Genomic DNA, 12,959 nt, shown 5'->3' with positions numbered 1-12,959 from the left:
GAATATTTTCATTAAAGTTGATTTCCTTCAGAAGGCAGGCTTTTTATAAAATATTTTACATTTTAAAGGTTTACTAGTCAGTGATAAGGAATGAGGTTTGTCTTTTTGATTTTAAGTAATTTAGGGATCACAGCATTTAAATAAAATACTTCAGGGTTTTTGTTTTTTTTTTTTCAGATATTACTGTATTGTTGTACCAGCCATTTAAATCCTAAGCAAGTAGTTAAACTCATTCTCTCTAAAGTAGTGACTATTTAACACAGTAGCTTATATGGCCTTCCTGCCAAATGGATCAGTCTAAATGTAAGGAAATCATCTACCCTTTTTTTAAAGTATTATGAAAATATTTCATGACAAAAACATTTTGTCGGTTATAGTCTTATTCGAGAAGTATTGAGCATTTCTAAAATATACCTTTTCTGTGATGATTTCTCTAAGAATTTTAAAAAGTTCAGTGTGTCAGTGCCAGAATGTTCCTCATTTTTTTTAAACTGCCTGAAAGGTCACCAGAAAGAAAGAATGGGACTTACTCTTGTTTCAAATGACTGCCCTTCTACATCTAAAACAGGGATTTATTTTTGTACAAAAGAACATTAGGTTTTTCCTAGACTATTTTATATTTAAGAAATTTTTATCAAATTATATGTCTAACAGTCACTGAAGTACATTTAACTCTGGAATTAAGAGTGATTATTTAGTAATATCTTAAAATTAGTTAATAAAGTCCATAGCTTTCAAACAAACAAATACTTGATATTTGAGGTTGAGGTGTCTGAAATCTTGGGGTCTTCCCAAGTGTTTTCTGCCTTTTTCCTAAATAAAATCAAATGGAAAATAGAGCTTAGGTTATTCTCAACCAGAAAGGAGGTTTTTAAAAAATTTTATTTTGACCTCTGACTGATTTTTGGTTAATAATTAAATTAATATACTGAGATTTTTTTAAAAAGTCAGAATATCTAGATGTTTCATTTTGAATAACTTCACAGAAGCAGATTTGGCTCTTACATCAAATAAAAATAGAGTAGAAGTTGGGATTTATAGATTTCCTGATATACAAGAAGGAATAAGCAAGAAAAAAGGTTTGTTTTCCCAAAATCATATCTATTGTCTTTTACCTCTGTCTTTTCTTAAATTGTCTGTGATTTCAGAGGCATGTAGAGTTTTAGTTATTGATACCTAAACTATGAGGGGTTTTTTTGTTTTTTTTTTAATATTTTGGTTTTTTGGCCAAGAGGCATATGGGATCTTAGCTTGAGAAAGCAACAATTTTCTTGATGTCATTTTGGGTGAGGGCACATATTGCTGTGAATAGCATGCTGATAGCCACCAGGGACCAAACTCGCACCCGCTGCATTGAAAGGTGAAGTCTTAAACACTGGACTACCAGAGAAATTCCTACACTATGAGTTCTTTCTGTCATCCCCTCCCCACACCCTCTACCCCAACCTAAAGTCTGATGATGAAATCAACAACTATTCCATTAGAAGCAGTAGATTCTGGTAGCATGATCTTTAGTTTGTTAGTAAGATTTTGTGCTTTGCGGGATTATGTCGTTTTAAGGCTGATATTTAAGTTTGTCAAGTAGAATGCTGTTCAAATTGTAATAAGGAGTAGGAAACACCTGAAGGTTTTTTTTTTTTAAGTTATTTTTAACATGGTATATACAATTGAGCTTAGAGTTTATCATTTTCTGATATTCTCTTATTTAATAGATGAATTCTAGCCATTTTTTATAAAGATTTCTGTTAAGCAAATCCTGTTTTCACATTGGCTTCCTTTAAGGAGTTTTAGATTCTGCTGGATATGGTGACTGCTCATAAGACTGTTGAAAATTACTTTTAAGAAATGTATTAGAATAGTTCTGAAAAAAAATAGCAACCTTAAAACCATAAGCAAAAGTAGTAGTAAGGATGTTTATATATTTCTAGAGTCCCTGTTTACATAATAGCCTCCTATGGTTGTACTTTAAATGTTTTGCTCTCCAAGGTTTTAGTAATATGGCTTTTTTTCTAATCAGTGCCAAACTCCTCCAGTTCTTTTAACTTTAAATATGAGGTAATAAATCTTTTACCCTTCCTTGATCTTTTGACTTACAATACCTTGGTCAATTGTTTGTTAAAAGGAATCCTTAAATGGAAAGAGACAATATCAGTGTCTGCAGTTCTGGTTAGTAGTTTTATTCAGAATGGAAAAACAGATTATGCATTATTGAAAATTGTTCAGGGGTATGTTCATTGTTAAGACCTTGGACTTTGGAGTCAGTGCCTAGCTATGCATTCCAGGCCTGCCATTTTCTGGCTGTGAAATTTTGGACAAGTTACTTAACCACTTTAAACCCCAGCTTTAAGAAGTAAATTAACCCCAGTAAATTAAGAAGTAATAGCATCCGCTTCATAGAGTTGTTTTGAGGCTCAGATGCAGTGCAAATGTGTATAAAGTATGCAGGGAGTCACCTGGTATACTATAATAGACACTAGAATAGTTGCTAATATCATCAGCATACCATCTGAGGATTCTGTCAGCCAATCATTAGCAATCTGTTGTTTGTTGGGACATGCCAGTGGTCTCCAGCTGAAATCAGTAGCAATCTAAAAATGGATAGATTATTCCTCATTTAAATAGTGTATTCATATAAGTGATTGCTTGGATCCTTATCAGAAGTTGCTGTTACTGAAAAATGATGTTAAGGCTGACTAAGTTGTGATAGTTGTCAGTTACTAACCAGCTCCCTGAAATGAATAAGAGGAACCTATCTCTATTTCCTAGTAGAAGGTATGGACAAAATAGTAGGTGAAAAACAATGTCTTGAAGCCCCCAAATTCAGTAAGCTTAAAAGACCTCAAAGGGTCTTTGCAGTTTAAAATTTGTATGCTGAGAATGATGTTCATTGACATGTGCCTATATGTAATTTTTTGATAGTTTAAAAGGTGAAATGAACTACAGATGGGAGAGGTCTAAATTTTCTTTCCTTCAGTCAAATGTGTAATGTGGACATATTATTTGACCTGTTGAATTTTATCTTTTACAAAAGGAGATTAATTCCTGCTTCTTCCTTCCTGATAGTTGCATTATAATCATGAAAATGAATTGATAATTTGGGGGGAAAGTATTCTACAAATCAACTTTATTGTTTTACCATTGGTTTCTAAGAAATTTTGTTCATTTGAACTGTTTATAGCTTGATTAGAATCATAGCATGTAAAACCCAACTGGGGGATTATCTGCAGACTTAATGTAGTATTGTGTCAGTTGTCTTCTTTCATGATTTCAATCATTTTTGCTTTTGTCATTGCTAGATCTGTAGTATACAGCTAGTCACCTTTCAGCGAGGTTTCAGCAAGGCTTTTCTGCATCTCTAGGTTATTTGAGATCACTTTTTTAAAATTAGCTCTTGTCCTCCCTCTACAGGAGAATTTGCAGCCTTCAAGTAGCCACACCATCATGACAGCATCTACTCTTATTTCTTAAGTCTTGTGTTCGTACAGTTTGTTAACATCAAAACACAGTTCTGTTCCTCAACTCTTTTTAAAGATAAAAATTTTCAGTGCATAAGCTGGTATGGAACAGAAGGAAATTTCCCATCCAACAAAAGAGGGAAGAATGTTTTAGGAACCAGAATTCTCTGCTGCCAGTGTTTCTTCTTCAACACAAATACCACAAGTCTGCCCACTCCCAGGAAGAAAGAGGAGAGACCCTGAGTTCTGACCTTTTGATGGTCAGGCATGATGGAAAGAAACTGCTGCTACAGCTTGGGAGATTTGCTCTGGGAAGTCTGCCAGTCAACTTTGCCCTTCTAACCACCAGACCAGTATGTGGCTGATCATCTGATGGGGCAGTTGCAATCACCAAGCCTCGTTCTCTTTCCTGTTCTGGGATTGTGTTGTGGAACCCTTTCCCCTAGCCGCCACCGGGGCATTTCTGAGGGATGGAACAAAAATGCAGCATGCCCTTCCTGTGTGTTGCATGTTCAGTCCTTGACACATTTTTACCAAAATGAAGCCACTTTATTTGAAAGGAGGGTGAGAGGTGAGGAGTCGGTCTGGGTGTGGCGGAAAGGGGATGCTGCATCTTTTCCTGGGCTGCTGGGGCTCTGGCCTTGGCTTGGCCGGCCGGAAGCGCTGGCGCGAATCGCCGCCTTTTCCCATTGGGTCCAGCAATGAAGATGAGTGTTTGGGGTTTTTTTTTTCTCCACCATGTGGCAAGTTCTCAGGAAAATACAATTGCTATCTTCCTCCTAAGCTCTTCCAGTCAGTCACCAAGTACTTATGTGGCTACTTTGTCCAGGGCACAAAATGCCTGTATCTAATTAAAAGCCTACAAAACTGCTTGATAACAGTTTTGAATGTGAGACATTTATGTAATTTAAATGTAAGGTACAAGTTTAATTTCTGAGTTTCTTCTATTATATTTTTATTAAAAAAAGAAAATAATTTTCAGATTGAATTGGAATAAAATAATAATACTTCCCACTAGAATTATATATCCTGGAAAATTGTATTTTTGTTACATAAGCAGCTTTTAAAGATCATTACCCTTTTCTCTACCTAAATATATGGGGAGTCTTAGCCTAATGACAAATATTTATAATTTTTAAATTAATGGTACTTGCTGGATCCACACTAACATCTTTACTAATATCTCATTGTTTCTTCCAACTTACTCCTACACTACGTCCTACATCTTCTTCCTAGTCTTTTATCTAGAATATGCAACCTCAAATAAAAGTGGTGGTGTCTTCATTCATTCTCCTCTTTCCTTTTTTCCCAAGCCTGATCTTCAAAAGGTTAGTTAATTTGGCAGCTGAGTTCCCCAGGCAGAAAATAGACCAATATTAGGTGTATTGGGACTGAGGGAGGATGTGTAAAGATTAACATCTGTAAAGAACTGCTGTGGAATAATCAAGAACCTTGTTCTTTATAACTGGAGAATATAACCTAATCATAACTTCCCTCAGCCATTACTAAAGTGTGACGTAAATCACAGTAGTAGCAAAGAAAGTGACTCTAGATGTGTTCCTGGCCAATACCTCCCTTATCATGAATCTACACTCTCTTATCAAGATTTAGGAATGTAAATCAAATCACATGTGCCCAGCCAAGCTATGTAGTAAAGGACCTGAACAATATTAGGCAGAACCTATAAAATAAATCAGGGAATTAGAAATTATTTAAAATTGTAAATTGCCCCGGTGTCTTTCAGCCTACTAAAGCTTACTGCCATTATTTTTGCTACAATACCTACATTTCAGAGGATGGCCTACTGAAAATTCCATGCAAGTGGAAAATAATCCTCAAGTTATTAATGAGTTTGAAAAGCAATGAGTTCTTAAGTCTTTGGTGAGTAGAGCAAGATCCTACAAAATTCAGAAATTGTAAAAATGGATTCATGCTGATTTGAAGAGCATCTGTGTGCATAATATAATGCTGCGTCTCTTTTAAAAGCAGTGTCTATTTTCTTTTTAAATTTGTCCCCATAGATGCTTTTGAACATGAACATGCTTGTGTTACCTTTTCCGAGATTGGGAAGAGCCAGGAGCTCTCAGGCAGGGCCCCCTCCCTCAGCCAGGCAGGAGCTGCGCAGGAGGAGCTGGTTATGGAGGAACCTTAGCGTTGGCATTTTCAAAATTCAAGGTGATAACGCTTTCTTCTTCCCTTTCTGTTTTAGAATAGATTGCTGTCTGATTTGAAAAAGGGAAATAGATTTGATCTCAAATGAATCTGTGCCCAGAAGCTAGGCTCAGGGTATTGAGAGATTTGTATAGTGCCCTCAAAAAAATAACAAAATTTTAGCTTTTTTTCTTTTTTTCTCCATCAAATTCTTTTTTCTCTAGTTTACAAATAAGATGGAAAAGGAATTTCCCCTGAGTTTTGTATGCCTTTTTTTTGGGGGGGGGACGGTGCTTAGACTACAGATAGGCGTGTTGAGCTCCTAAGAAAATACAAGGAGGAACTCTTTGTTGTGCAGAGCACTTTATGAGTAGTTTGTGTGGATAGTATGTGACTGCTTCCCTGACGAGCTTGTGAGGCTGTACTTCTGTCTTTCCTGTAAGGCAGCTGCAGTGCCTTCTGTAGTGTATATAAGGAAAGGTTACGCCTTCTGAAAAATCTCAGAGCAACCATAAGAAGATTATTTTAAAATATGTAGTATTACTGATTACTTTTTCATCATTAAATTAGTCTAGCATCTAAACTTTTACCACTGAAATAATATTGACCAAAAAGCAATTTATAAAAGGGATTTGTGAACAGAAAATACAATGTGGTCATTTGTACTTATGTGCACCTTAAAAGAGGAATTCTGTCTAGCTGTCAAATTCTGGTTCCTTAACATCAGTCCTTGATTGCGACTGAGATCTGGTAGGACGTGCTGGAGCATGCTAGCAGATAAAATCCCATATACTTTAGGATAGATGTTATATTTTTGTCAGTGTTGGCAAAGAGCATTGTGTAGTAATAAAGAATTCAAGACTTCAGCAATGTCAACCTGAAACATTGTAAATATTTCCTAGATTGTCGTTTGATGCAGTCACTGCTCTTTATCACACAATGTTATCTTTTCCTCATCAGGCAATTTTAGAACTGCTACACGCCCCTCCTCAAATCTCACCTGCCCCTCCTGTACATTCACCTCTCCAGCCTTGGGCACACCTCATTTAGCTTTAGTTTGAAACACATTGCAGGGTTCAGGTGACCTCTTCAAAAACTACCTCCTCAGAATGAGGTAATGAATAGTTATTTATTTTAAAATATGAAAAGTCAGGAGCTCTAGAACATGAAGATGATCTAAGATTTTAACTTTTATGTATACTTGTATTTGAGCACTCTCCTTTTGTCCTAAAGGGCATTATACATTTAAGCAGTAATACTGAAAAATGTAGCTCAGAGTAACTGAATGTTGTTGAAAGTGGTGCCAGAATCTGTTTTAGGGGTACGTATCAGAATCTTAATCTTATCAGTTGCATGAAATTAAATAGTTAATGGTAACACTTGACTAACAGATATAATTTTCATTTTCGGTAGGCTTTTAGCAAGACAGTACATCTTCATAATGAGTTAGCCACAGCTTCATCACATGCACAGATTTTCCTGTTGAGAGACTGCCCAGTTAAGAGGGTAGAATGATAACCCGTTTTTCAAGATTCTCTTCTTTGTCCAAACTGGCATTGTGAGTGCTAGAATATCAGCATTTTGAAACTAGTGATTCTATTAGGCTATTAAAAAGCAAAACAAACCAAACAAACCATAGCGAGACATGGAAAGTTTACTATGAGTATAAACAGCAAATAGCTTACAGGTCATACATTGAAATGGTATAGGTAAGGCGCTAGAAAAATACCTTGACAATTTGCCAAATGATCTTACTGTGCCTTCATGATGCAATAAAAAAAAAGAAAATTTTAGCATAAATCAGTGATTTGTGAAGAAAGCAGCCACACTGGTCTAACTCAGCTGTGTTAATATTTTTTAGCGTGCAATTTAGACTGCAAAGATAAATGCACTAAAGAGTTTATAGCCAAAATCACATTTAAAAAATGAGAGAAAACACAGGTAAATTTTCAGTGAACAAAATTATTTTTTTAAAGTACATAATCCCTAGTATAGTCAGATATATTTATCACATAGAGCAAATAGGTTGAAACCACAATTCAGTGACATTTCTAGAGAAACTTTTTCTATCTACTCCCATAGGTTCTTCAAAGCATGGAACTTTTATATAACAAAAGTGTGATGGTCATTTTAAATTGCTGTAGTTTGGGGCTGAAGTACTGTGTGCTGGGCAGCAATCATATGTATTAACTAGTGAGAAGGGAGAAATTAAGATATAGGACAGAATTTGATTTTCTTGTTCCCAGGGTACTGCTGCCAGCCTAGACACTGATTTTCCAGAGACTGAAACGTAAACTTGCCGCTCAGGAATTGTTGGCAGATGCAGTGGGGCTGTCCTGCTTATGCTGTTCAAAAATGCTCTGAGGCCCAGCTGCGGTCTCCAGGGGCTCCTCTCTGAGGGGACATCAGACTAGCTAACGGCCTGGCGGGCGGATGTGAACTGGACACACTCCGTGGTGTGCTTCCTGTATCTTGGTCCCTTGCCACCCTCAAGAGAGGCTTCAGCGGGTTCTCTAGATGTCTCCGCGAAGGTGTGTTACTAACGGCCATGGGTTGTTGAGCACCCGACGAGTGCAGTAGCACCTCTGCGTGATTGTATATTGGCCCAAGGAGAATGAAGTGGCCAGTGTACTCTTGTTCCATGTTGCTAGCTCTGGTAAATTGAAAATACTGGTAAGATTTTTGTTTTATCAGTACGCTAGAGTAAGCTTTGTTTTGTTGTTTTTAGATAATCAATTTTCACTTCCATTTGGAAAGACATTTAAATTGAGTTTCAGTCCTAAATTTTGCGAGTCATGGTAATTAGCAGTTTCTGTCAGGTATTTTTAAGGTAGAAGAGGATAGAAACATTAAGTTCTAAAATCTTAAGGTAACCGTGGTTTATTTTAAAATGCTTAGGGGTGGTTAGTCTCTACCTCAAAAAAAGTGATTGAGTGAATCTTTTATTTCAGCATTCACAAGTTCGGCTGTTGTTTTTGTAATACTATTTTTTTTTAACCTTTGACCCCCTTTATGTAAGTGTCAATGTAGTTTTATTAGTTACTAAATTGGTTTCATTAAAATGTTTATTTAGCAGTTTTGACTAATTGCAATGATTAATGTAGCCAGTTGTGCATGAGGACACAGCCAGTGAGTATATCTGGGGTATTTTTGTGATGCTTTTTTTCTTAAGGCTTCTGTAGATTTATGAAGTACTCATTGAAAACAACTAAAATGTATGTTATTCATGTTGATATGGAAAAAAAAAAGCTATGTGCAGACCATCTGCTTCTTCTGGCAGGCTGAGCACATTGTCCATCACCACAAGTGGCTGGTTCTCATCGCAGAATCTACGTAGGGAATCGGGCGTGAAATTCACTTAAGAGATAGAGCAGAGGAAGTGTTCTGTTTACAGGAATGGAGATGGGAGTTATGAGTAAGTTGCTTAGTCAGTTGGCTTTGTTTTGAAAATTATTGTGTTACATTTGTGTTAACCTACTTGTGTTTTGACAGTATATGTCACATAGGAAGAAACCTCAGACTAGCATAAGCAACAAAACTCAGACTAGGCACAAATGTAGACAAAATGGACCAAAATGGGAGGGGGGAAGGTATGGGAATAAGTCTAGGGGTAGGGAAAAATTAATGTGAGGGTGGGAAGTAAACTGTAATTACCTGAAATAAAATGTAAGAGTGCAATAAGTCTGCTTTTTATTCTAAGCTGTGAATGGGTTTTTTTAAAAAAGCATTCCTTCCCAATGCATTTGCCTATGTTCCATAGCTGATTGAAACCAGCTATATAAACGTATGCCTTTTTATTCATGTTAATTACCAACATAAATGGCTAACCTTACGTCTTATTTATCTTCATGTTTATGTTAGTTTACATACAGGGGTGTGTGTGTGTGTGTGTGTGTATGCCATAAATTTTCCCTCCTTCATTTAAAAACGCATTTGTTGGGTCCTCTGTTTTTCCTTAGGCCATGCCACAGGTCATAGTCTCAGCTTGGCCTTTCTATCACCTGATTTGAAGGACTGTCACAGTGACGTAGCTCGTTCATTGGTTGTACACACTCTAACCCTTTTCCTTGCTCAGCAATTAGTTTCTTCTAAAACAGGGGTGTACAACCATGAGATTGAAATTAACTGTTTGACATATGTCCCTTTGAATTCTGTTTATTAGTTATGATTGCTCTTTGGTTTGGACCAAGAAAAAGGAAATCCTGCCTCCCCACCTTTTCACTTCTTAGTTTGAGGACAATTCTATAAGAGAGAGGAAAGGGAACTCCTTCATGTTTTAACTGCAGCGAGTTAATGGCCCTGGTTTACACCAAACCTCATGGTGATTCACATTCACATTCCTCTCCTCTCTTGCTGCCAAAGGTTTGGGTTTTGTTCACTTCAGTTCTGCTCAAGCATTGAAAACGTTTTCATGGAGTCTGGAGTGTACCCAGTGAAAAGATGGTTTTTAATTGTCCACAGACCTCTCTGTTCCTGCTTTGCAAAAATTACAAAGGAGTAACTATTTTTAAAGCTTATTTTTCAATTCATAAAAAAGACATTTATTTTCAGTCAAATGGATGATGTCTCCTTGTCCCTTAATCCTCAGTGTTTGCTTGAATCCTTTTATTTTTTATTTTTTTCAATTTTTTCCCATCCCCACTTCTTGATACTTCTTGAGTTCTCTTTCCTGCTCAGGTCCTTTCATTTGTACTTTGGAGTTTTTTCTCATGTAAATTTGTACAATGGAAAATATTGTTCAGTTTGGATAGAACGCATGGAGAATTAAATAAAAAAGATAGCTGAAATTCAGATTGAAATTTATTTGTGTAAAGTTATTTAAAAACTCTGTAAAATATAAAAGGCAAAAAAAGTTCTATGTACTTGATGTGAATATGCGAATACTGCTATAATAAAGATTGACTGCATGGAGAAGTCTTTATCAAGACTATTTTTCTAGCACTGTCACATTCAGTAACGGAAGTAGGGTTTTGACAGTTCTTTCAGGCAGTGGAGGGACTTGAGAAGTGTACATTGTTTCCTATATAATAAGATTTTATATAGATTTCAATTACTGCTTGGTGGGCAAAAGGTATTTATATGAGAAATACATTTAAAGTTGTCAAGATAAATACTTGGTACATTGCATCAGTTACCCTCTTGTAGAAGTGACGGTTTTTGTCTGCTCAAAATTCTCCAAGCCAGGCTTCAGCAATACGTGAACCGTGAACTTCCAGATGTTCAAGTTCATGTTGATGTTCATGTTGATGATGATCCTCAAGTACTGTGTGATGGTGTGATGTGACTGTCCCCCTTCCAGAGGCTCAGCTGAAGAGTGTGCTATAATTGAGTCGTATAAGTCATAGTCTGTCTGGAAAAGTTCCCTCTTCTGAACTGTGAATGGTATTTTGACACAACTTCCAAAGATATATTTTCTATAGGAACACAGACTGTAGGCAGAAATATATGTATTTGAAACTATGCATTCATGTTTTATACTTCCCATTTTAATGCTGGGTACCTTGACTTAATACATTTGATCTCATGAAGTTTGAAAGACACCTAGAATATCATCAACGCTATGTGATATTACCAGGCAAAGTGTCCAGAAGAGAGAGAAATAATTCGGAAACTTTTCTGGGAAACCCTGTGTCTGAGAACAGTATAAACAGAAAAGTCTTCAAGATGGCACATGTTTGAGGAATCTGGTTTCTGATCTTTGTGCCCCTCCAATGAATAATAAAACACGAATGAGACAAGTATTTTCTCTGAACTGCAGTTCTCTCATCTGGAAAATGTAATTCTGTAGTACCACGTAACAGAAACTTTTAAATGAACTTCATACATGATGGAGTGTAATTGTGGATTCACTTCTTAATGCATTGTTCTAGTTTTCCTTAAAATCTAGTCCAGAATTATGAATCCTTTAATTATTGTGATTAAATTCTATTATTATAAAGAAACATACCATACTAGCTTTTCTGAAATTTTACCATACTAGCTTTTCTGAAATTTTATCAGGGGTTTGATAAAGTTTGAGCCTACTCTCTAGGCTATGTAGTTCTCCTAGACTTGTAAAATATTAAGAGCCAAAAGAGCTCTTAAAGATTATATAGTCTAGGGAATTCCCTGGCAGCCCTGTGGTTAGATTCCATGCTTCCACTGCAGGGGGTGAGGTTTCGATCACTGGTGAGGGAACTAAGATCCCACAAGCCATGTGGCATGGTCCTCCCCACCAAAAACAAGCTTTTGTGGCTCAGTCTTAAGGATTATATGGTCCCCTCGTCAGCTACTAAATATGAATCCCCAGGGATGACTTGGCTAGATTCATGCAGCCAGGACTAAAAAGTCAGGACTTTGGTTTCCAAGATCACTACTATGTCAATAAATAGGTTTCCAAGATCATTACTATATACTTGCTTCCCAGGTGGCGCTTAGTGGTAAAGAACCTGCCTGCCAATGCAGGATACTGAAGAGACGCTGGTTCGATCCCTCAGTGGGGAAGATCCCCTGGTGAATGAAATGGCAACCCACTCCAGTATGCTTGCCTGGAGAATCCCATGGACAGAGGAGCCTGGCAGGCTACATCCATAGGGTCGCAGAGTCGCCCACAACTGAAGCAATGTAGCACACACGCACACTATGCGGTTGTGATGGCTATAGCGAAACTTGGATATAAAAATTGGTGTTGGCTCCATGATGCTGAATTTGTAGCTAGAAAAGGAGATCGTGCCGCTTGCATATTCCACTTGCTCTTCTGTCTTCTCCAGTCAACAAGCCCACTGCTCATGCAGGAGATAGAAGGTAAAGGCCGAGTACTGAGGCAGGCCAGTACCAGCTCAAACAGCTCCCGTCTCCACCATGCCCTGCTGTCCTCTGAGGCTCCCGATGAGATGGTGGCAACAGGCACCGGCGTCTGCCTCTTCCACAGACTAGTTCCAGAGGCAGGTGGGACCAAGAGGACATCTGTAGTTTCCAGAAGACGCACAACAAGCATTCCTTCCACAGTACCTCCGCGCCTCCCAACTTTATTAGGTTATCAGTTGTGTGATTTACACTCAAGTTTCCATAGGAAACTGGGTAAACTCACATGTGTGTTCAGTTTTGACACTTGGTATCTTCTGTTACCCTCAATTCTTTCACTGCCTACCTTTCCATTTATGAAGGTACATCTCTCCAACTACCAGGCCACAGCCTAAAACTAACTTTGTTCTTTTAGCCAGTCACTAGGAAGAAAAAGCCATCCTAAATGTCTGTCTTACTTAGGCAGAGGAGAGGGGTGGTTCTGCATCTGCTGAAATATGTTTACAGTTTGTCTCCATGTGGAGGCTTATTTATAAAAGTCAAACTAGGATTCAAGGGTCACTATAAACT

General features: G+C 37.3%; 1 protein-coding gene across 3 annotated transcripts in view; it reads left to right on the top strand.

The window, feature by feature from the left end:
* The window catches only part of BRAF (B-Raf proto-oncogene, serine/threonine kinase), a 167,773-nt gene extending 157,248 nt beyond the window's left edge, over positions 1 to 10,525 (top strand). For all 3 annotated transcript variants that reach the window (XM_040260003.1, XM_040260002.1, XM_040260005.1), the window contains one exon: positions 3,409 to 10,525. In XM_040260003.1, the coding sequence (XP_040115937.1) occupies positions 3,409 to 3,431 (23 nt within the window). In that variant the 3' untranslated portion in view covers positions 3,432 to 10,525. The remainder of the gene's footprint in view (positions 1 to 3,408) is intronic.
* The last annotated feature ends 2,434 nt before the right edge of the window (positions 10,526 to 12,959 follow it).

Source organism: Oryx dammah, unplaced genomic scaffold, assembly GCF_014754425.2.
Source record: "Oryx dammah isolate SB20612 unplaced genomic scaffold, SCBI_Odam_1.1 HiC_scaffold_18, whole genome shotgun sequence".
NCBI lineage: Eukaryota > Metazoa > Chordata > Mammalia > Artiodactyla > Bovidae > Oryx > Oryx dammah.
The sequence above is the reverse complement of the archived record's forward strand: the minus strand, read 5'-3'. Positions and strand labels throughout refer to the sequence as shown.